This window comes from Amyelois transitella, chromosome 14 (genome assembly GCF_032362555.1).
Source record: "Amyelois transitella isolate CPQ chromosome 14, ilAmyTran1.1, whole genome shotgun sequence".
NCBI lineage: Eukaryota > Metazoa > Arthropoda > Insecta > Lepidoptera > Pyralidae > Amyelois > Amyelois transitella.
The window spans coordinates 7,850,693-7,875,624 of NC_083517.1; the positions used below are offsets into that span (position 1 = coordinate 7,850,693).

The window sequence follows — 24,932 nt, forward strand, 5'->3', positions numbered from 1 at the left end:
AGGCGTCGGCTTGTGTCGGAGTAGGTAGGTAGTAGGCTTGAAGGACTTGGAAAGATTAGTTCTACTAGTCATTCTATAGGTAGGTATGTGGGTTGAATATGAGAAAATCTTTGAAGTAAGTTTTCAAAAGAAGGATATATTTTATTTCAATGCCGTTAGGTTAGGTTAAGACGACATGTTTTTTATTATTAGGTTTATACATTAATCAGTGAAAGAACCCGTAGATAAGTATTATCTAGATGTTTTAAAAACGTAAATAGGTAAACCAATAATGATTCCTATTTTATTTCAGTTTCCATAGAATTATAATATAATTTTCGTAGAAATAAATATCATATAATACTATCCTCGTAGCGAATGCAGACGTGATTGTATGTGTGTGTATAAATAAAACCATTAATATAGATCACGTAGTTTATTTTGAGCTACACAATATTTTTATTATTTACAATTTATGTTATCACTAAATACATTATAACAATAAGCAACAATTATAACTGCGTATTTGACTCGTACGTAGTCTAAAACATATCAAAATTAGGTTTGACGTATTGAAACTCAATTGTAGACTTCTTGAGTACAAGTAAAGGTTCTTAAATATGTTATCAACTTAAAACATCAGTAAACATAATACATACAAATTTTTAAATAACCACACTGAAACTTTCATATAACTACGCCGGTACAGTCCCATCAATAAAGCTGTGATATAACAGCAGAATAAACATAAAATTATACAATTTGTGGATTTATTTGTGTATACGTCCTCCTGGCCCATGGCAATTTCTTTGACGTGCATTGCTTACGTTGTTTTACAAGAATAAATGTTATCTTATTATAGCCCACACAAAAATATCCCAAATACCGTTGTTGAATACAATATCCTTATCCCTTTTTTGCGAGTTTGTATCATGTTTTAGGTTGGCTTTTTGACATTTAGCTTCAGTAGGACATAGCGGTAAAAGACTGCATTTTCTTTGAAGAGAAGAAAATGTGGTTTCGTAGTCATAAAAAATAATTAAATGCTAACCGATGCCTTTGCGGTCAGGAAAATTTATACATACAAAACTGAATGTATAAATCGCTATGGTATACAGTCCTATTATTGAAAATTATTATCATAAATATTAAAAGACAAATTGTACTTACTAACATATACATACCAAAACCTAGTGCTGGATATGTTTACGAGATAAAGGGAAAATAAAAATTAAAAGGGATAAAAGGGTCATCAATTGATATGTGATAGCCTCAAGCATTCCTAATGAACCACGTTATTTATAAAATGGTGCAATTATAATTGAAAGAAAAATGAAACGGGAGATAGGTTTTTTTTAATATAGGTATATTATTACAATATGCGCATGCAATATAACGATAAAACGATGTTTACCCTAAGTACCTTACACAAACAGAATATATTTATCAAATCACCAAGAAATATTCATATATGTTCGTTTATTTCGTAGATACATTATAAGTAAATTTACATATGATTTCCACTTTATATCATATTTATATTCATTTTGTTTTAAATCATTGACTAGCTATGTTAATAAAACTTATAAATATCTAAATATAATATCTTTTCGTTATAAATGTTCGACGTCATCGAGAACATAATGTAATTTTACATAATACATCGTTATATATCGGATATATATTTAGGCCATAAAATCAAAAAAACTCCAAAATCCAACTATGTTTTTATACCTAAAGTTTAAGCTAATATTTCTATATATCTGTCTTCTACTTTTTGTCCCCCTTTTAATATTCCCATCTCGAATCTCGAATTTAGGCTGATTTATTGACATTTACAGATAATTATTTTTTTGATATACCTATAGTTATAGAATTAAATAGAACTATTCAAAACTGTAGGTATGGTTTCCAAAAGTTGATACAAAAAATAAATTATATTTTGTTAGGAAATAAATTTTAGTCTCGACAGTGAACAAAACAATCTTGGACGAGGGAAAATTAAAATTACTAAGTAATTATTTTTTTTAAATAGGTTTAAAATTTTAAAACTGTTTCATCGCCAACAGTTAGGTACTGAGCTGTATAGCTTAGGTATAGCTGTAGCTGTAGCTTGACCTCTGCGACAGATGTCAAATGCATGCATTTTATGGTCTGTCTTTTTGCACCTACGTCATATTGTTCCATCCTGCAATCACAGAGATCTAGTCTGGCGTTCAAGTATTTTATTGTTACGTGTTAGGCGTTTTACTTTGGTAGGCAATAAATCTTTGGATGCCTTAGAGGTATTGTATCCGGTAACATAAAATTTTCATACCCTACAATGGCACTTAAAGGTTTTAGGTAAATTAATATCTACTAATACTAAATAAAACTTGATTTCTAAATCGCCTTTGTAAAAAATATATCAGATAATTATAGCGGGGAATCATATCAATAAAACATTCACTTACCGAATTTGTTAATAAATTTTGGTTTCTCCTGAATTACATCAAGCTTGCATTATACTTAAATCTACTGAAATACGCTGAATAAATGATACGCTACGCTGGAATTGGTTGTTTGCTTGCTTTGATAGTAAGTTGCGACAAAAGTCAGTTGAGGTGCCGCGCCACTTTTTGTCATAGTATTGAAATTATTAATAAATTTCGTATACTATTTTGTCTACAAATATAAAATACAGTTTTATAATATTAAATAATACGTCATATCAGTATACCTACATAGTTCCTTTGAAGTACAGATTTTAATATAAAGTATAAATGCATTACGTCGTAGACGCGTAGCTTCGTAGAACGTGCTACAAAACATTCGCTTGGATTTTTCCGATTTGTAACGGCATGCTTTGATGTCAAATTAAATTGACTTCTTATACAGATTTTTTTAAAACAGTGAGTTTAATTCACCTTATAACACGAATTCAAAAGAGCAAGTTCGACACTTGCTTGTTCTTCACTTCCAAAAATGTTAAAACTAAAAAAAAAACTTGCAAGCAGTATCGTTTTACCTGAATCTTCTGTGAATGAAACAAATCAGCTAGAAGAACAACAAGCAGAACACTAAACACACCATAAAGAGTTTTCAATTCCAAATCAAAAACAAAGCAAACTAGCAACCTGTCACTATTTGAATCTCAATTCTATCATTAAGCCAAATAGCTCAATGAGGCCTATCAGTCTTTTCAAGACTGTTGGCTCTGTCTACCCCGCAAGGGATATAGACGTGATTATATGTATTTATTTTAAGCAAATTCCTTGATCAACCTGAATTAATATTTTCTTTTCATATAACATTTTACGTTTTACCATAGACTACACACGCGGGAATTATATACACTTTTCTACATATTGTTCTTTTATTGTTAATCCATTCAAATATATTATTAGGCAGTAGTAATATGAATGGATGAAATATAAACTCAATTTACACTTGAATGGTAAAGTATTCAAATAAAATAATTTCGATGTCAACGCATAAATGTCGTATACTTCTTCCCAAACATTATAAAAATAAGAAAGTAATGAAAAATAAACTACGAAAAGCCGACAATATAAATTTTTATTATAAAAGCATTTTTATTAAGCAAGCTTCTGGTTTTAAGTACAAACAAATGTACTCATTAAATAGTTATTTACCTATTCAGAAAGTACTTAATACTTATTTTCTGATATGAATTAATTGATAAGTAATGTTCACTTTTCGCATTCAGTTCAGTTCCATTTTACATTATCGACATCATAACGAAGCAATGAAATTTTACAACATTCTTTACACCTTTAAATAAATATCTTCCGTAAACATTCTACCTATATAAGCACTTTATAAATACTTAATCACTTTAAAAATTTTGCTTTACAACTACCAACATTATTTACGTAATAATTTCTCAATTTATGATAACCCTTAATTTTATAATTTGTAACAAACTATTAAAGTCTTCACTCCATAGCTGCGTATGAATAAGCTATATACAGAGTTGCGACTCAATAATGGAATGAACACAGATTAAATATAAGTAATCTGTAAAGAGTCACTAAACTTTTAAGCTCCAAAGTTTTTAAAACCATTTTCGATCATTCATTCACCATAGTCACGTCAATATCACAATTTACAAGGAGAGTTTTGTCGGCAACCATTGTATAAGTAGGGCTCCGAACACAAGAAGGTTTGTGGCTGTGTTGAGCTCGTCGGCGGAGCCCCCGAGTTTGCCTGCCGCCTGCACCCGGTTAGCCCTGGAGGCATCGCTCAGCTCCCGCGACCGGGCGTAGCCTTTAGGCCGCTCTCCTTGCACGCTCTCTTCATTGCTCCGCCAGTAAACTGTAGCTATCGTAGCTAGACACTGCAAAAAGATAAATGTGGTGAAACACTGTTTAGTGATAATAACTAACTCGAGAAGAATGGCATGCATACTATTGAAAAGGTACACTTTCATTTTATTCCTATTTTATAATTTTAACTCTGGATCTGTCCCTTGTGTGTTTTCACAAACTTCTGAATGGATTCATAAAAATAACGTTGGAGAAAAATATTTCAAATAATTAGGTAGATGGAGATTAAATTATTAATTAAATAGAGGGTTCGATATTTAATTAATATATTTCTAATCCCATTTTCTTAGTCTAGAATCATTCAATTGATTAAGATATTCATAGAACAAACTACACAGTACATTTGAAAAATATTAATTGAGAAATACCTAGAATCGCTAAGAACTGAAATCTGGTCGAACTTATTAATGAGTAATTTATAAAAGGTTTGTGGAACTGACATGTAAATAAAATACTAACAGTTTGTTTTGTTCGCAGCAGTGCCCGGGTTAGTTTTAAAACAATTCAATTTCAAATTCAATTAAGTTTTCAATATTTTTCATAACAGCCAACATTATTGTTAATATCTATTTGATTCTTTAAGGCAAAACTGAGTATATTGAATGAATAATACATAGGTATATAGTTGTTGGTAAAGAGCATGCTTGCAAGTGACTGCCTGTCAAGTGCCGCCTTTGTATCGTCGTTTGCCTTGTAAAATTTTAAAATGGTTCTTCTGCCTGTTACATAATTTTTCGTGCCAACGGCTATCCATAAATTATAACGGTAGCGATATATTCACTGATGACTATTATTATGAGATTAATTGGACTCATGTGTTTGTAATCTTCGGAAATGTTCGATCAATTTCAAACATTTTTCTCTTTAAACCAATAGTTTAAATGATAAATCAATTTTTTGAGGAAACTCAGGCGAGCGATAAGCTGGTCTCATAAAAAGTTTCTCTATCTACATAAACCAAAAAATGTAAATGATATGTTTGATTACTTTATAGCGTTGTATTAAAAAAGTAAAAATTTTTAAACGTAAGAAGTTTTCAACATAGTACATAATACATGTATCAAGTATATCTTCCTTGCTCTGAGGGGGTAATATCTTACCACAACTAATTTTACATTGCATGTTTCCATCATAATTAGTTCCTAACTTATATCGTTCGAAGCACACAGTATCCAGTCTTACCGACACTGTAAAATTGCAAGTAATTTAACAGTCTAATTTTCAACTAAATAAATATTTAGCCTATAGATATAGATATAAAAATATAATATTTGTTTAATTGAAAAAAAGACTGTTCAATTTAGATAGTTTAATGTAAAAACAAGAAACAATTTTATTTCAATAATAGTTCAAATCTTATTGCCTATGGCCCAGCTATTGCAGGTGGTTGAGGTATAAATATCTGAATTAAACCTATGTATATGACTGTTCCACCATTAGGGATTGCTAACTAACCTTCTGGTTATACGAACCAGGTCATGAGCGGAGGGCGCTGCTCATGCGTTTACTATCTAACAGCGCACAATTTCTTACCTCCACTATATCTCTTCAGTGTCCTTTTAGTTCTGTATTACTCACTCCTTAGTCTAGAGGGGGCTCGCGATACACGTTACGCCTCACATAGCCTTGCCATATATACCTAACATATAGGACTATATTATTTAGAGTTTTATGGTTGGAGTTGATTTTTACATGACATACCCGCGATTTGTTTTGTTCAACGAATTCATTTCATCAACTCACCTTTAATTTAAGGTCTCCCCTCCTAAAATGTTTGAGCTTGACTTTGAAGTCGAGCGCGAGACTGGTGACTTCCAGGCCATCTTCCACCTTCTCATGCGTGGGGGGGAGGACCGCAGAGGGGGGCGCCGGCTCTCCGTTGATGTACCACGCCAGCCTGGTGGCAGGCCGCGACTTGCCCGACGTGCAGTTCACTTGGACTCTATCCCCGATCTGGTAGCGAAGACGAGACCCCGTTATCGTGGGACCTTGGTCTGGTAGAGCTAGAAATCCATACTAATATTATAAAGAGCGAACATTTGTATTTTACTTCCTCACAAAAAATAAAGGCATAGACGATCAGCCATTTAGGAGTAAGAGTTTTCTTCTCTGAAATTACTCGCGTCATAAGTATAACGTCTTATATGGTGAAATGAACAAGACAGTACGTCTTCTGACATTAATTATGTAAATAAAAATGGTACAAGTTTTATGTTCTTATAGTTTTAAGAAATTAAATGACCCCATATAAGCAATGACTGGTGGAATCTTACTTTTATGGTCCGAACTCATACATATAATCTTGTGTGCATCCTTTGTGGCGAAGACAGAGCCAAAAGCCTTTCTTTTGTCGACTTTTACGAAATCCATGGTAAGATACGAAGTGTTTCTATTCTACATAGTGCCGTAAAAGTAAATTGAACTCTTCACATCGATACCTTATTATAGTCTTACAAATATTGCTTATGATTCACTGTCATCATTCACTGTCTGTGATTCTGTTTTTCTCTCTAAGAAATGAAGCTGTATACCACCTAAGTTGAGCAGGTCCACGTAGTTGGACACAGTAGGGAACAGTAGACTTCTACTAGACTATTCACACCGGTACTTTTGTCGGTCAATGTTTATAAGTGACCGACAAAGGTACCGCTCTGTCGGTCACTCATAAACATTGCTCATGAACTATATCACTGTCTGTCTCTCCTAAAATTGAAGCTTGATCTCACCTACGATGACCATGTCGGCGTGGTCGGACACGGTGGGGAACAGCGGCCTCTCGCCGGACACCTCGCAGCGGTACCGTCCTCCGGTTTCCAGGACAGCGGGGAATAGCGTCACGTTGGACGCGTTTCGGTTCGCATTCTGGTAACAAGAAAAAAATAATGTTACTGAACCTACTACAAATATTAAGAAGTTCCTGCGCCAAGTTTAAACCAGATGTTTTTGTCATTCAGGTAGCCATCAGTGCTATAATAAGCCTTCTCACAAAGTACTTTCTTTACATGCTCTTTGAATATTTCACTTCGTCACTTACACCAACGCTCTTATTTCCGAATTCCAGAGGAACCAAAAAGTTACAATCAGCGTAAAAATTGAGAGATATTCAATTATAAAGCAGATAAAGTACAACATAAAAATAAAGTTGTAGGTAGAAATGCATTAATAAACAGATTCGAATCAATTCAACAATTTCATTTAAATTCAAACTAAGTAACATATTAATAGCTTCGTTTCAAGCTTTTACTAAAGTATTTGACAGCGTCAAGCGCCAATTTAACAGTGAATATATTGAATGCGCTGATCGCGGCATTTGCCATACTTCCCGAAATAGTTCTGAATGTACTCGTAATTGAAGTACTTGGTTATATCTATATATTGCAACCGCCATGCAAAGATGTAGGTATATATTTATAGTCATATTTATGTATTTTTACTTTTATACTCATATGTAAGTGTATTTACCTATTATACATATTTATATTATTATTTATTTTAATGTTGTCGCACCACCCGTACATACATTTCAGTTTGGTCTAAAGGTTCGACTGGCAGAGAATGCCTTATGGCATTAAGTCCAACTGTGCATTAGGTTTAAATTAATAAATAAGATTCTATAAACAGCTTAGTACTAAACGACAAAAAATATTATAAATTGGTTAGTTCCTGCAAGTTGTCATCGGCACATCACACATGGTATGGTTCTTAATTTTTTTGAGCAACCAGTCAGTCAGTGGTTCTATTCTAAAGTGTCGGGAACCGCACGACAATTCTCTTACATACATGCATATAATCACTTTTTATCACGGAGTAGACAAAATCAACAGTCTTGAAATTTACTAACAGATTTGAAAAAAAAATGTTTTCTCCAACTAGGTTGTTGTCGAAACACTTTTCATAAGAACAAAACAACATTTCTCACTCGCATGAAGCAAAATCCTAATGAAAGCCGCATGTAGCTTTCTACTCACTTTGTACATTATCATACATTACTTCATAATCTTTCATTTCCGTCCATTTTTTCCAGAGTTATAAAAAGCAGAGGCAATGTTTGTGTTTCATTATAGCCTTCTTTCGTACCATTCATTAATTCACAAATATAGCTTAGTCGTACTGGTATTTATTACAAATAAATTTTAAAATTTATTCAAAATAGTAAATTCAATTTGTGCATACATCTAAAATCGTTGTGCTGATTGAGATTTGTTAAAATTTTAGAACACTATTATTCCATCACCCCTCGTAGGTGGTCACTAAAGGATAAAGTACTAAATTTAAAAATAAAATATCATATAAATCGACTTTACAGAACCTCGAGTTTTGAAACCCACTACGGCATTTGTAACTGCAAAGGCTAGCTCTAATAATATTAATTTTATTTCTCCTATATGCATTTATCTTTATTCTTTACCCCGCAAATAAATTGGAAATAGTCTGTATAAACTACATTATAAAACCTCAGCATAGTTAGGATCTAAGTGGTGGATATGAAATAAAAAATAAGGCTGCTCTCAAACAGTGCGAGTGTTTACAAATGCAACTCTCCGCAGAGTAATATCCGGTCCAGTTTTATATTGTTTCCACTCGGAGCGACCTAAGCAAACTCGCAGAGATACTGGATTAATCCAATTAACTGTATCTTGGGCTTGTTAGTTCTAGGTCGCCAGTTACCTTTTATATATTTTTTAATGTTCATGTTGTAGACAATAAAGGGAAAGAATTGCTAACTATAGTATAAGATGCAACTTTTTAAAAGGGACATCAATGGCAATTTTTATTGCTTTTTAAATTTCCGTGTGCGAAAAATTTTAAACTGAACAGGAAATGAGAAGCCCAATTGTAAAAAGGATAGCAGAAGCTTGAAAAATCATGAAGATCAATTTTACAAGAAACTTCCACGATTAAATGAAGTTTTTAAAGTTACAATTTAACGATTAATAGTCGACTAACTTATAAAACGTACACGTACTACAGATACAAAAGCATATTGCGTAGTTGCCACTCACAACATAAAGTTGTTTCAAATGAGCAACAACGGAAGACAAAGCGTGTGGCAGGCATGCACCTAGCCAGCTTTTTTGTAACATTTACCTCAACATCAACGCCAGGCAATGGGAATTTTCTGAAGGGCTCCAAGTCTCGTGGCACGTGCCTGAAGAATTCCTTCCCATCTTTGTACCACTTGACGGAGTAAAGAATGTCCGTAGGGCCAAGTTTCCATTGACACGAAAGCTGCGCCCGGGTGCCTAGAGGGACATGGGCCGGCACCCTCAACTCTAGTAGCTGCAAGCTGGCCACTCCGTAATCTGGAACAAAAGTATATAAGTAAATTAGAAACTAAATTAGCAACGGATGGGACGTTGGACCACAGCAATCTGAATTATAAGTGATGTGCTCTGAGCGCACTTGAAATTCGATACGACGCGTTTTTAGCTACGCAACGTCGAGGCAACCCAGTTATGAAGCAACTCGAAGTACCTCTGTATGTGACTCTTTAGCAATTATTTAGTCACTTGATCGAATCGCGTATTCGCATCGTGTTGCAAGTGTATTTTTTAATTCAGGAAGCTTATGTCAGAATTGACAACGGCATACTTTAGTTAGAATTATCACCACTTATGCCGTTGCGAAAATACTGCAAATATCATTATTGACAAATGAAAAGTTAATTATATAATGGGTCACTCTTCTGTATTCATTTATCTAACCTATTTTATTCAAATTTTGATTTTAACGGAGTTGAACCAATTATTAGTTATATGTTGAAAACATTTCATTCAGTTTTGAATTCCGACCCTGTTGGGGTTAGAAGGTTTCCATTTTCAGCCTCTAACTTTGAAACAATAGAAAGTAAGTGAAGCTTTAACAAACACCGATCCATGAGTATTAGCCGCACAAATTAAACATAATAATCATAGAGGAGGGATGGCCACTATGAATATTTACAAAATTATTAGCCTTTATTTGAGAAAAATCAACCAAATAATCATATTAAAAATTATTATTACCTCTCCAAGTCTTGCTAATTTTGTATATATTATACGTAAGTTTATTACTTGGTATTTACATATGTATTCTATAATATTTTATTTATTTATGTCGCCTGTCACCCTTTCTATCATATATCCTATCTCGGGTCTGCTGGATGAGATTTCTTTTGAAATAAGCAGAACCTTTGTAATTTTATTTCTTGTGTTTATCATTCTCGATGTTTTCTGTGTACATAAATTACTGTGAACGTAAAAAAAAATAAATAAATAAAAATTAGGCCGTGACTTTTTTGGTTTCTTACTTCATACAAAAAATTGAGTTTCGCGAGGCATTTGCAAAAGCTAGTCCAACACAAAATACATGTTTGCTCAACTTGCACAAGAAAGTATGACGTTAATTGCGTAAACATTCAATGAAGCTGTCCGTAACGACTGGCAGTAATTCACTTACCTATTTCACTGGGTACAAGTATTTTTATTTGCCTGTAGGTAGCGTGTTATGAAGGCAAAAATCCATTAAACGCCACGTCAAATAATTTCCCATGTGACGCTCGCTCGTGGCCCGTAAAAGAGGCACTATTGCCCTCGCCAGCGGATAATATTACTTTACGACCCGCGGGGCGGAGCTCGAATGTAAGTAAATTGGCGAATAAAGACAACGAGCGCGCAAACTGTTTCAGCATATGCCAATATTAATGTAATTTAAGGTCCCCGGCCTGGCCTCGCCGCGGCAATAAATCAATCCATAGGGATCATTCATTGCATTTAATGCGGGTGTTATATTTTTCAAGTTCTTGTAATGTATGTAATGCTGCAGAAAGCATTGTTTAGCGATTTTATAGTTAAGTTTTTAGATAGAAAGTATTAACACTGGCTGACAAATATAACAAAATTATTCATTGGAGAATACTGCCTCACCTTATTCACACACATATACTAGTTTCCATGAAAATGCATTTTCATGGAAAGTTTGGCGAAGGGCAGGAGCCATGCGCAAAGATAAACTTTGTAATATCAATTCACAGTGAAAATGTCACAATTGAGATTTTTATAGCAGATTTCGTTTTGAAAGCAACAGCTAAGAATTAGAACAATGCACTACAAGAGAGAGAGGGAGTGTCTATAATTTTCATAAAATGAGCATGCCCTAAAGCTTTATGTATATACAATATTCCCATTAAGCTAAACAGAATTGTTGATTGTTCATTACACAATTCGTGGTTAGGCTACATTATAGCGTATTTATGTTAGTGGTAATATCAATGCCAGTTGTTTACATATTGGTCTAGAAAATCAGATTGAATATGCGTAGAGTATCTACGGTGGCGATTTATGTCAACAACAAACACATTTGCCGTTCTATTACTTCGACACGCATTTATGTAAGACCTTTAATTCTGCAGCCTTATTCTGAAACCATCATATTGCGATAAATTGTAGGTAGGTATATTAATTTAATTATGTTTTTTATGAACACCAGCACCCGTCCCCGGCTTTGGTCGGGTGTAAATTGGACCCATTGTTTTATCATTGTTATTCTGATGTATACTAATGCAATATTACTGTAAATTTTAATGCAAATTCTATGTTTTGGCGTGATAAATTTACTAGTACAAAACGCACAAACTGGAATCGTATTAATGTTCCAAGCTTGAAAATTATGTTAATATGATTTAAAATACTTTATTAAATTTTGCGACATAAGACTTTAAAGGAAATTCTGTAAAATTTTCAAGTAGAAAAGCTATAATTACTGCATATTTTGAAAAGATCAAATCTCAGTCTTAACAATTATGAGTTTTCTATGTATTTTCTTCACTTTCACAGTAGTGTGGCAGAATAATTTAATTATAAATCGCTATAATTTACGACGGAAAACCAGGTAAAAGGAAAATTACTGAGAATGTTCGCGTGCATTCCTTTTTCAGCTATCTCGGTTTTTAATTGAAACTGTAGTTTGCAATATAGTTATTTTTATTTTGTTATGTGTCATCATGGCCTTTTTTCTAAACTGTCGGGTTTTAATTTGATTTGTTAATCTTTATCCAGTCTTTTTATATTGTGAGTGAGATTATTTTTACTGTGGCATTCAGACAGATGTTTGCATTTTAATCAGAGAAATGTTGATAAGTCAGAAACTCAGCATTTTGAAGATATGCAAAGAGTAAAGGTAAGTATGCTATAGTTTTTCAGTAGAAAGACATTTTTTTCATCATCGTGACCTTAAATAGAAAAACTTTATCCAGTAAACTTTACCCACACTAGGTGTAATTTTTAAGTGTTTTTTTTTTCGTTCAAAGACTTCTCAGTTAACAGCGGTCCCTTATATTTAATAGTATAAACCACACCGCACAAATAAATACAAAATATTGTTCTGTGGTCATTTACAATTGAGTAACGATAGCTTAACGCGATTATTCAGAATAGTACCGCGACTTGTGTACAGGAAATGGTGGTAAGTGTATGGCGTCAGCGACGCGACGGCCGAAGCCACTCGAAAACAAGTGATAGTGCACGTCCGCGCCTATTGACGGGGGTGTCTGCTCCAGATTGCCATTGTGCGAATAGCTTATTGATATCCAACCCTTACTATCGATTACCTTTGATTTTTAAGCGCTTCGACGGTCGAGTAGTTTATGTGACCAACTAAAAAAGATTGGTGTTCAGACTAAGCATTAATTACCTACTCTTTCTAAGTATAAGAGAAGATTGCGGAGATCAAACGGAACAAGATTATTAGTTTGATGAAGAGAATTCAACAAAATTAAGAAGTTAATTATATGTACGTAAACCACAAAGATTGAACCAGATCCATTTGTATTTTGCTATGATGCTATATTTCAACTAATGCTAATAAACAAAATTAGTTCATACAAATAACATTTCAAATATAACAGTAATTCTTACTTTACTACTTATGTATAATGTTTAATCTGAACAAGATTAAAGGTTTTATACATTATATGCGATAGCCCAGATGTAAGCTGCTTTCATTCAAAATTTCGTACATATTCGAAATGCCCTTTCAGCGTAAAGGAATCTCAAATGAACTGAAATCACACTAACCCTCTTTGATGTGTGTGTGACACACAGTAAGCTTCTGAAAGCTTTCGAATTTAACGATAAATAATATTAGCGAGGTATATTGAGACAATAGCTTTATCATGTTACTGTATATTCGTGAAGATTTAACACGCAAACTTTACATCAACACGATATTAAAGTTAAAAAATTGTAAATATAATAACATAACATTTTAATCATCTTTAAAGCACGTATTAGAGCCATATGCGAAATTCGGTTGATCTGATATCTACACGATAAAAAAATTGTGGATTAAGGAGTAAAGTAATCTCTAACCAAGAACTCGGAAAAGTGGAATTTATGAAAAAGTGATTTTAATTATAGCATAATATTGTAACCATTAGAACATTAATGCCTATGAAATTCCGTAATGAGCTACTTGGCGCCGCCACTTCCGCGATCCCGTGGGCCATCCATATCCGTGATTAAAAGTTGATGAAATTTCCTCTGCTTATACGAGTCAAACATTTTTCACTTCCGCTCGCAGCTTCACAGGCGTCTGAATTGAAGTCTTTGTTTTATTCTTAACTAGCTTTCCGCCCGCGGCTTCGCCCACGTGTGTAATTCGGTTATATATAGCGTTTTTTAATGATCTCGACAGGGCTTTTTCTTCCACAGGCTGAAATCTTGTTACAACTGGAATTAAATATAGCCTGTGTTACTCAGGGATGATGTAGCTTTCTAATGGTGAATGTTTGAAATCGATTCAGTAGTTTCGGAGTTTATCGATTACATGTGTAAACAAACAAACATATAAAAAAATAGATTGTTCCTCTTTATAATATTAGTATACATACAAATCTATATAGAAAAAGTAAAGCGAGACAAAATCATCGTCTCAAAAGAAAAAAAAACAGGATTTATAGGACGAAGAGGCCTTACAGGATTTCCTTCTGTTTAAGTATTTGCGTCTGATAGTCATCATCCCATGTGAATGAGCTGATGATGGAAGGTACAACTCCTCAACGGTTAGGAGTTGAAAGAAAATTCTTACGAAGTTTACAGTTTTTTTAGTTTTTAAGTTACGTACATGTGAGGCTATTAGGTTGACCTGATAATAAAAAGTAAATCTCATTAACGTTAAGAATTTAGGTGAAAATGGATGCGGACAAATTTCGTCTCTTCACTTGTTTCCTTTTAGCTGTTTGTATGGGTAGTGTTAACACAAAATAGGGATTTAAAGGCGTGATGTTATTAATGTTATGCATGTATGTACATAATTATGTATGTTATTATGTATGTTAAAGAGACGACTGAAAGTTGTCATACAAAGTCTTTTTTTTAAGGGTGGGAAATCATCAAATGACCTCTCCCGCTCTGGGTGGAACGGAAGGGAGTGTCAGACTTTTACTGACTAAAACCCACCTCGTTCCTTCAGTTGCCCTTACTTTCCCGCAGCCCCGGCTCAGTTTATCCCGTTTCCCCCCCTTGGGGGTTGACATTTCAAAAATCCCTTCTTAGTGCTCACTTATGTTACTAAAGGAACCTCTGTTCAAAATCTCAGATTCCTATACCGAGCGGTTTCGGCTGTGCGTTAATAAATCAGTCACCCAATCGCACCCCCTAAATCACGATTGGAGGGTAGTTTGAAAAAACTTATAATGTCAAACATATTTACTTGCCTATGTACGTGTTCATGCCAAGTTTCAAGTTTATAAACCCAAGGAATAAGATTTTTCATAGAAACGTTTTTACCCCTTTTCCCCCCCCTTGGGGGTTGAATTTCCAAAAATCCTTTCTTAGTGCTCCCCTACATATCCCAAGGAACCTACATTCCAAATTTCAGCTGTTTACGACCAGTAGTTTCGACTGTGCGTTGTCTGTCAGTCAGTCACTCAGTAACGGAAGAGTTTTATATATATAGATGTATTAAGTATAGAAGAGAGTCACTGATTGGCTGACATATGACGCAGACCTCAACCCGCTAGATCAAGAGACTTGAAATTTAGCATGTAGGTCCTTATGTTGTCTTGGAATTATGAAGGATTTGGAGAAATCCCGCGACAACGAGAGAATAGCGGGAAGTTTCGCTTTATGCGGGCAGAGCCGCGGGCGTACTCTAGTAAGCTATATTATTGTAAAGTTTCATCAGGGTATCGTATATTTATTAATTATATTTATTCATCTCATTTTCACAAGACAACAGAATTTTTTAATTAAATTACGCGTGGCATTTTCCAAACGTGTATATTCTGTATGTAATTAGTTCTGCAAAAAATATACACTTGCATAAAATATTCGGAGTTACAATACCACCTCAGTAAAATGGGAAATGACACGTATCTGAAAAAGAATAAAAATGTTATTTACTTCCGTTATTTTACCTCAAATTATGAACTAGCTTTTGTTCGTGACTCCGCTTTCATGGCTTTAAATTTCCTTTTAAAAATAACACAACACATTTCAATACTTATTTGAGGATTTAAAGGACTTCTGCGTTATAACGTTCTAGTTTAGCCGTTGTGGCTGTGCGTTGATATGTCAGTCAGTCAGAGTTAACTCGAGAGTATTTTAGAAAGAATGTTTTTAAAACCTCAAATGAGTTGTGTCGGAAGCAAAAACATTTGAACGTATAATCCTGTAAAAGTATTACCTTAACTGTATGTAACTTAACACTCTTTTCGGGAATTCCTGTAAAAATCGTATCAAATGTGTAATGATCCTTTCTTTTACGGTTTGCCGCTCATTGTTCATACTCAAATGAGGTGGAACCAGACACAATAAATATAATGTTTGTCTTTCCTGTTAATATCGCTACGGAGCTTTTATTTATTTATCATTTATTTAACAAAACCATACAGATTCGTATAATAATACAGAGCGTTAAAGACGTACTTTCCATTGTATCTAGTATTTTCTAGGTAGTAGTTTTCTTTTGTCATGCCTATAAGCTAAAGAATTTTGCTACGGTAATTGACAAAAGTTAATTCACTGATTCCATCAATACACTAATAATACTTTTTTACAGCATTGATCACAAACCTATTAATTACTCATGATAAGACCATGTGGCAGTATAGTGCCAAAACAAGGAATGTTATGCTCCGCATACGTAACGAGGTTCGATCCCGGCACCAGGTGTGGTGGTAATGCGGCGAAACGAGAAGTAACGTATGGCTTCAATATGCGTTATCAGCCGCCTTCCAAATGCTGCGTTTGCATTTTTTATCACGCGCCAAATACAGTGGTCGATGTGTTTTTCGGAATTCAACAGGCTAATTTGATTTTTGGTAACAGACATAAAGCAAAATATTGTCACAATAAGCCTTTTTAAGTGATTAAAGAATTTTATATAGGTACATATGTTGTTTTTTACAATAACTTATGTTTGACTCACGATTAAAAAACTCTTCATCACAGAAATAATTTTAAGTTCAAATTAAGGTTACATAACAATAATAAATTACACCATAAATCTTGTGTTACCTCACTGTCTGACTTAATAATGACAATATACCTACCGCCGAAATGACTAGGCGAAAAAAACTGAAATTTAGCAACTACATGAACAGACAGAAAACTAGGTACATATTCTTTAGGGAGTTTATCCCTACATACATACATATAATCACGTCTATATCCCTTGCGGGATAGACAGAGCCGACAGTCTTGAAAAGATTAACAGGCCACGTTCAGCTGTTTGGCTTAATGATAGAATTGAGATTCTTTTTTTATTGGTGCCGGGAACCACACGGTAAGGGAAATTACTAGGCTGAAAAACTGAAATTAAGCAACTTCATGAACAGACAGAAAACAACGTGTTTTTTAGGAAGTTTATGAGACCACTAAAAAGAGGTATCTCGAAATTCCCATGCGAACGATAGTTTTATCCGGCCGGATAGCTTCTCCCGGGCAAAGAAAAATTATTGTAGTCAAACCGATAATGTGCAAGCATGATAAATCTATTTGCAAACTATTTAATTCTAGCATGAAGTTCTACTGCCACTAACATTTTCGTAGGCTGCACGCGATATTGAATTATTTCTACAACATATTTAAGTACTGACAATCTATACTTGAGTACGAATAAATCATTAATTCATAAGGGGATTCATTGCGTGCTATATTAATTCTATTGATCGTTTAAAGGGGATTGTGATAGACCAAACTATAAACTTGGATGACGGGCTCCCAATGCAATTCTTATATGGAAAAAAATTATTTAGTCAAATTAAAAAAGAACGAAGGCCAGGAAAGTAAAATAATACAAAATCAAAATAATATTCGCATCGCAGTTTTTCAGATAATATAATTATAGTAAAACCCGTCACCAAAAATAATTATTATTTATACATGAAAATAAACAGTAAGTGACTGTTAATATACAAGCGCGATAACTAACTTTAGCGAGTTTAGCCATGTGGAAAAGCTAGAAGTAATATTTATTACGTTCGCCGATAGAGATGTCGTCCGATTAAATAAATTCAGTAAGCATGCTTAAAACCCTTTATTTTTCCAGAATAAAATAACTATTGACGATGGATTGACTCGTAACTATTTAAGAAAATATGAAAACGATGAGAACTTAAATTTTCTTCGAGAACATTTACGTTCAATTTCATGTCACCAATTAGATAATGGGAGGTATAAAACAACGCTCATATTTTATACTCGCGCATAAAATATATGTTATCCTTTTATAGCTACTTATTGCAAACACATGCATTGGAAATAAGTTGCCCTATAACAAAAGGTAGGTATATATTTATATATGTATATAAATGTTGTTTTAATTTTTCTTAATAATTTTATAATAAGTGTCCAGCTTACACATAACATAATCTTAAAGGCTTGTAATATTTTTTTAATATTCATTCATATCTTATTTGGCTTCTTATAATTTATATACGAGTGTATATTATGTAATCATACCATGGGTTGCAATTCTAAAAGATAGATACTCTTTTGAAAGTTCAGCAAATGTGAATTTTACCTAGTGTAAGCTAACATAGCATTTTCTCTAAAACTTTAGGAATTCGTAAAACTTAATATTTTAAAAGTATTTCGCAAAACATTGCAGTGCATGCATCCGTATGCGCCAGTGTTGGCATTAATTGAATTGCCAATCACAATTTTATATGGAAACAAGTAAACGAGCCTTTCTGTTTTATTTTTGTATATATGCCGAAAACACGGATTATTTGTAAATATTTCATGTTGATAGATCCACAGTCAAATTAAAATGGTTATTTCATCGTCTAAAGGTGTTACTCGTATACCCGTCCACATCATAAATGCCTTTTATTTGGCTCAATATTAGGATTACATTATTGACAACGGAGCCAAAATTAATTTATGTCAATTAAAGTGATTTAAGATCGCAGCCAAAGACCGGTACTGCAAATGTTCATGCTATTTCGACTCAAAGAGAAAAAACGGTACTGCACTGAACACGTAAACAGTTGTCACAATAGGGTTCGAGCCGTTTCTAGTATTCTTTATAGTTTTTATCCTAAAATTCAAAAGCGTGGGAACTGCGCCGCCATTTAACATTTGCGTTCAGTTTTAACAGACCAATACAAATAACAAGGCACATTTTATCTCGAGTGATCCACGCATAAATAAAAAAATATTATATTCGAAAATTGGAACATTCACAAACGTGTTTAATTCGGGGCCATCTGCGTTATGTCGGGTCCAAGTGGATCGCACTGTAGTCAATACACTTTGCACATGGGCCTCAAATTGAGTGTTTGTTAATCTTGTACACTTGTACTGACAAATTCTGTACTTGTTTGTTGCAATTTTTTCTCAATTGCTAATGGCATAAAAGAATGTAGGAGACTATATGTATGCTTTTATATTATTAGATATACGAGTAATAAAAAATAAAGCCAAAAATGAGATAAAATATATAATTTTCTTAAAATTGGTATGAAAATGGACATTTTACTCGATTAGAAAAATGTGTGTGAGTGAACCAAAATTCAGTTTCCACACATTACAATATTTCACCAGAAGCTCTGTCTTAGCCGTGTGGTCTGTTTTCTACGAACCGACCAAAGTGACCAAGGTTTCGTAATTTTTAAATCATTATGATTAAATAAACAGCCCCGTACTGTAATAAAGTCGATTTTTATAATAAAAAACCGCCATGAGTAGAAATCCCTAGGTATACTTACTTGTAGCTATTAATATGACATTTGAAAACCTAATTTGTCTAAGATAAACTGTCAAGGATATATGGAATCCAGTTATTAAGGTTTGTAGCAAAATTTTATACCGTGGCTGATTATTATTTTTGTAGTATTATTTCATTTATGTTTCAAAATTTTTAGTTTTATTGATCAAATTATCAAATCAAATCGAATAAATAAACACAATTAAAACAAAGACCCATAGCTCCACTCACTGCTTTGCTCTCGCCAGGCTGGTAGTAGGTGCTTAGGTTTATTTATTATTCAATGTGCTACTTCTATATTCGTAATTTCCAGAAAGCGACTTGTTGCCTGTATTAGGAATTCGTATCCATAAAAAGATTTATTTGATACTAAATAAAATAGTACTTGCTAGCTACTATGAAATATGAAGCCATTGTTATAAAATTTAACAATTTGCAATAACTAGCAACTACATTTTACATCGTCATATATATATATATATATATATATATATATATATATATATATAGGTAGAAATGAAATGTAAAATGTAGTAGTATATATATATATATAAAGCTTTAATTATTTGATGAAAGCGATCGTGTTAACGATGACGAAATTCTTAAAAGTTTGTATGATAATTTATTTATTGAACCAAATGAAAAATCATAGCTTCTGTCAACAAAAATAGAAAATAGGAGTGTTATCGCTGGTTATTCAAAAGTCATATAAATTGGCTCCCTATAAATTTCTCCAAATGTATGACTATATTTAACTTTTCCCAAACGAAACAAATCTTTAATGGCAAATGAAATATGCATGCAAATCTTTTGCAACGTGCATGTGGAGTGCAGTTGAATAAAGTATAGAAAGCACTTCAATTTAGCCGCTTCTATTATAAATAAATGTGAACCACATTGCAAGGGGGTCCTTAGGATGAAAAGTTGAAAGAACTTTTTATAAGCTACTTACACTTGGTGTATATTTTAAGGACTAATTAAAAACCAGTCGTGCCCTTTTCTATACTTTCGTATTACAAACAAGGTAGCCTGAATAAATTTAGAGATCTTAATACCCTTTAGTACCTAGGTAAATCAGTTATTTGTGAAGTAGTAGCGCTGGGATAAATAAGTATTTAATCTTAAGAATGAAGGGGTCTAGTTATTTAAATTCTCACTTTCTCTCAGCCATTTGTTAAAGATAGTGTAAAATTAATCTAAAGATTTTACGAGCGTGAGCTTGTCTGACTTATTATTTTTTTAAAAACGAATTTTTGGTTGTTTTTACCTTTAAAACGTTACCTTCTACATACTTGGTCTTGATCTTGGTTTGCATTAGAAATTCTATTGTTTCAGTGCCTTTTCAAATATTTGTTTGTATCGCTTTTTTCCGCAAAACACTGAAATAGTACAATATATTAAAAATACCATTAAAACTCTGGATGATTACATTATCCAGTTGCACAGGCATAAATTTAATCAGAAGCGCATCGCATAAGAGTATCTAGTTCTAAATAAAGGCGGATGCTCACTGGACGGGAAGCCAATTGGCATCTGACCGTTGGCAGCCTATAAACTAAGTCCCCTTAACGGGTCATCCTTATTTAATTGCACATAAAGAGCACAACAGTCCTTTCACAGCTTCGAGGACACTTGCTGAACTATATATAGTTTATGGGCACTAACACTATATTACACTATTACAGTATAGAATTTAGAATAGAATCACTGAAATAAGAAGGTATACTCGTAGCGACGGAAGACTGGATTTAAATTTTCAATTTGCGCTTTACTTATGGAGAATGTTTTATTTATTGGAATATTACTTTGATTTTTAATTAGTTATAAAAAAATGTCTTTTCGTTCGTTCACAAAGAAACTTGGGATTCCTATTTTAGGCGATGGGCTAGCAACATGTCTCTATTTCAATCTCAGTGGTAATGGCCACCACTAAGTTATATATCTGAAAGAGCCTACTATCCGTCTACTCCTGAGGTCTAATCTGTAAGGGATAATAAAGAAGGGATTTATGTACAATTGTTGAGTAAAATTCTTTCGCTAAACCTCTTACCTACTAACTTATATTTAAAACACCTAAAATACGCACATTTTATTTCCAAAATTCCTACAAGAGTAAAATGTCAGGCAAATGCTAGTACAAAAGTAGTATATTTGGCAAACACTAACCCCGTAACACCTAGGTAGACAAACGACTGGACAAAGCAACCACTGACAGTGACATCAAACCGCTCGTTAGTTAATTAGTTTGCGTTTTAGTCTCATAGTCTCCTGTTAAAGAGAATAGCATCCTGAGCTACACCACTATGGAGGATTAGCCTAATTATCTTTGACCATTAATTATACGACATGAGCACATAATGGATCATACAAAAAGGAAATATTGAATTTTAACATTTTTATGTGAAATAAGAAAGCTAACTAACAAAATCATTGAAAAAATATGTAGTTTCATAGATGTATTAGGTACACCATTGCCCATATGTAGTTGTAAAACCTTGGTTATAGTTTACGTCATATTTGGCTTTGTCGGTTACAAATACAACAAAAACTTTGCTTTTTCTGGATATTTAATGTCTTGTTACGATTTGGTTTTCATAAAAATGACTGCGTTTAACTTTAATGACAAAAGTAGTATCAACAATATAAGAAAGGTATTTTAGCTTACTTATAAGGTAGGTATTTCATAAGTTCCTATACTTACGCAGCGAGGCAAAATCTTTGAGGATTGAAACGCCTATATTTGATAAGTACGAGAATAATACGCATAAAATACGAGCCGAACGCTTATCCTTTCACACACATTGATAAAGTTTAACGCGTTTGAATGGCAATGGCTGACATTATCGTAAAAGTAGAAACTTTGTGTGGGAATAGCTCCGTCGAAACATAAGGGGTTCACGTACAATTGCTAAACTTTCTAATATACTACGATATATGCTCCTATTGTTCGTGTAATATCTCATAAAAATGTCAAATTGTATAAACTGTCTCTTTCGAGTTAGTAGATGTTATGGTTATTGTTTTTTGCCAACAGCTGGAGTTATACTCGTATTGTTTGTTATACAGCCAAAACTAAATTCTCGGGCTCTGCCGATATTGCAATATCTGTTCATTCTAGATAATAAATAGATAAAGAACAAATATTGGGCCTATACCTTCCACTTGCCATAATCCCAGCATTTTTCTTCCGCTTCATTCACTTTATAATTCTCTTCATGGGAGCTTGTCCGTTTAGCGAACTTTTGATTTTCAACAGAAATGATATCAAAGATCATAAATATAGATAATGAAGGTTTTCCTTTGGAATTCATAAGATATTAAGTAAATACATGTGTTTAAGTTAGTATTACCAGACGAGCGCATGCCTAACGCAGGCAAGGAGAAGTTCCTTAATCCTGTACCCCGACACCGGCCGGTGTATGACTTCCTATCGTGTTTCAGGATCAAAATACAGTTAACATCGTTCTTTACCTATTTAACCTGTAGTTTGTCTGGACGTAGGTAGGGTTACACTTTCGCTGTAATGTACTGTCAATCAATCGATTTACTGCTAGGCGATATAATGAACCATACCTTTCTAAAGTAGAGACATTTCCATAGAAAAAAGTATTATAATTGAACAGAAAACATCTTTTAACTGTCTAAAAAACCTTCTAAACAAAGTTTACACATTGCGAACGACTGTTGTCTTACCTCCGCAATAAAAAAGCTTTAACAGAACAAACCAAAAAAGGTTTATGGTTGGTTTTTTAGCTAATATTTTTGATAATATTAAAAGTGGCTGTTATTCTAACTGCCGGTAACCACATGTTTTTTTACTTATATTTATATTATTTAATATTCTACAAATGAGCGACATTGCCTTGATATACACCTAGTAGGTTTCAGTAATGAAATAATAAAAAATAAACTGAATTTAAATGACTTACTCGCATTAAAACACATAACACCTGCAATATGCATAATAAATTATAGATAAGCAATTTATTAAATCACCCGTGGGATTTTGAATGCTTTTATATCACATATTTTAAAAACACTTTTTGAAAAATTAAATAAATTGGTTATTCTACAATTTTTAAGAAACTAGGTAAATATATTTTATACAGAAGCGAATTGGTGCCTGTGGTACCATTGGTGTCTTGTTGGTGCAGCACACCCACAATAAATTACATAAGAAGACTAACCTTTGTTTAAACAAAACAATACTGCTTTTAATCATTGACAAATAATTGAAAATTCAAGGTACAATGGATTATTAACCATAAAAAGTTAAGCCCAAGCTATGCAAATTTTCGTGTTACTGTCGGACCTCAAACATTAGTTATTCTATTGTTTGAAGTATATTTGACTGGCAGAGAAGCACTTTGAGGTGAATTTTCATTGTAACTGTTTAAAAATGGACCACACATAGAAAATAACACTCAACTCAACACATATTTTTTTACTAAATCTAATAGGTCGATGTTTCAATAATAATATTAAATGTGAAAAATTATTTAGTTACGTAATAAATTGTTTACTTGGAAATATTTTTGATTCAGTACGTTGTATCAACCGGCCATTGTTATGCTTAATACAAAAGCTTAGTAAAGGAGGTATTAAGCACTTCTCACGTGGTCTAATTAAGTGTTACTTAGAGAAGCGCTGGTTGAGCGAGGGTGCCACTCAATTATTCGTAACTTGATGCGGGATCACGTCGCCCGCCGCGGCCCACCCGACACCCGCGCCGGAGCACACGCCGCCCGGCGCTCGCGCTTCCCGCAAATCCAACCAACCAACAGCGCATAGCAAAATTCCACACCGCAATTATGTGGGATACGCGACACTCAGATGGATTATGTGAAATTAAGCGCAGAACAGTAACTAAGTGAGCATAATTCACACCACCCACACGGTGTTTGTAAACGGAGCATCAGGCGTAATGTGTCGTGTAAGTGAGGCATGTTTCTTTATTCACTCCGGAAAATTTTAATTACTGCTCATATTTCAACTCACCTACAAACGTAGATTTGAAAACTGCGGTACAATATATCAAAAAAGGAGAATATTTTCTTTGTCCAAAATTATAAACTGATGTAGATATGTTCTGTAAAAATTATTATCTGAAACGGGTGTCAAGAAAAAGCGAACATAGGCATCAACTCTTTTTTCGCATCATATCACGTTCCTTTGTAAAACAGATTTTAAATATCAATTAAAGATACATCATTCAGAAATGGCGTAAGTAATGTAAAAATTTAAATGTCATAATGCAATGCGCTCTTTATTTTTTACACTCTTTTATCTCTGTAGGGAATTGAAATTTATATTTTAAACATCTTGTTTTAAAGCGTATTTTGGTTTGCGCAATGCGGACTTAGCTATAACATTGTGAGATTACGGCGTGTCGTTACGATGCTCGTTTAGATATGGCGCATGAGGAATTGCAGA

General features: G+C 33.5%; 1 protein-coding gene across 1 annotated transcript in view; it reads right to left on the reverse strand.

Moving 5' to 3' along the window:
• Positions 1–400: 400 nt before the first annotated feature.
• The window catches only part of LOC106132307 (uncharacterized), a 60,129-nt gene continuing 35,597 nt past the window's right edge, over positions 401–24,932 (reverse strand). The window contains exons 3-6 of the mRNA XM_013331673.2: positions 9,396–9,610; positions 7,034–7,169; positions 6,051–6,310; positions 401–4,318 (exon numbers count right to left, since the gene is read on the reverse strand). Coding sequence (XP_013187127.1) covers positions 4,088–4,318; positions 6,051–6,310; positions 7,034–7,169; positions 9,396–9,610 — 842 coding nt within the window. The 3' untranslated portion in view covers positions 401–4,087. The remainder of the gene's footprint in view (positions 4,319–6,050; positions 6,311–7,033; positions 7,170–9,395; positions 9,611–24,932) is intronic.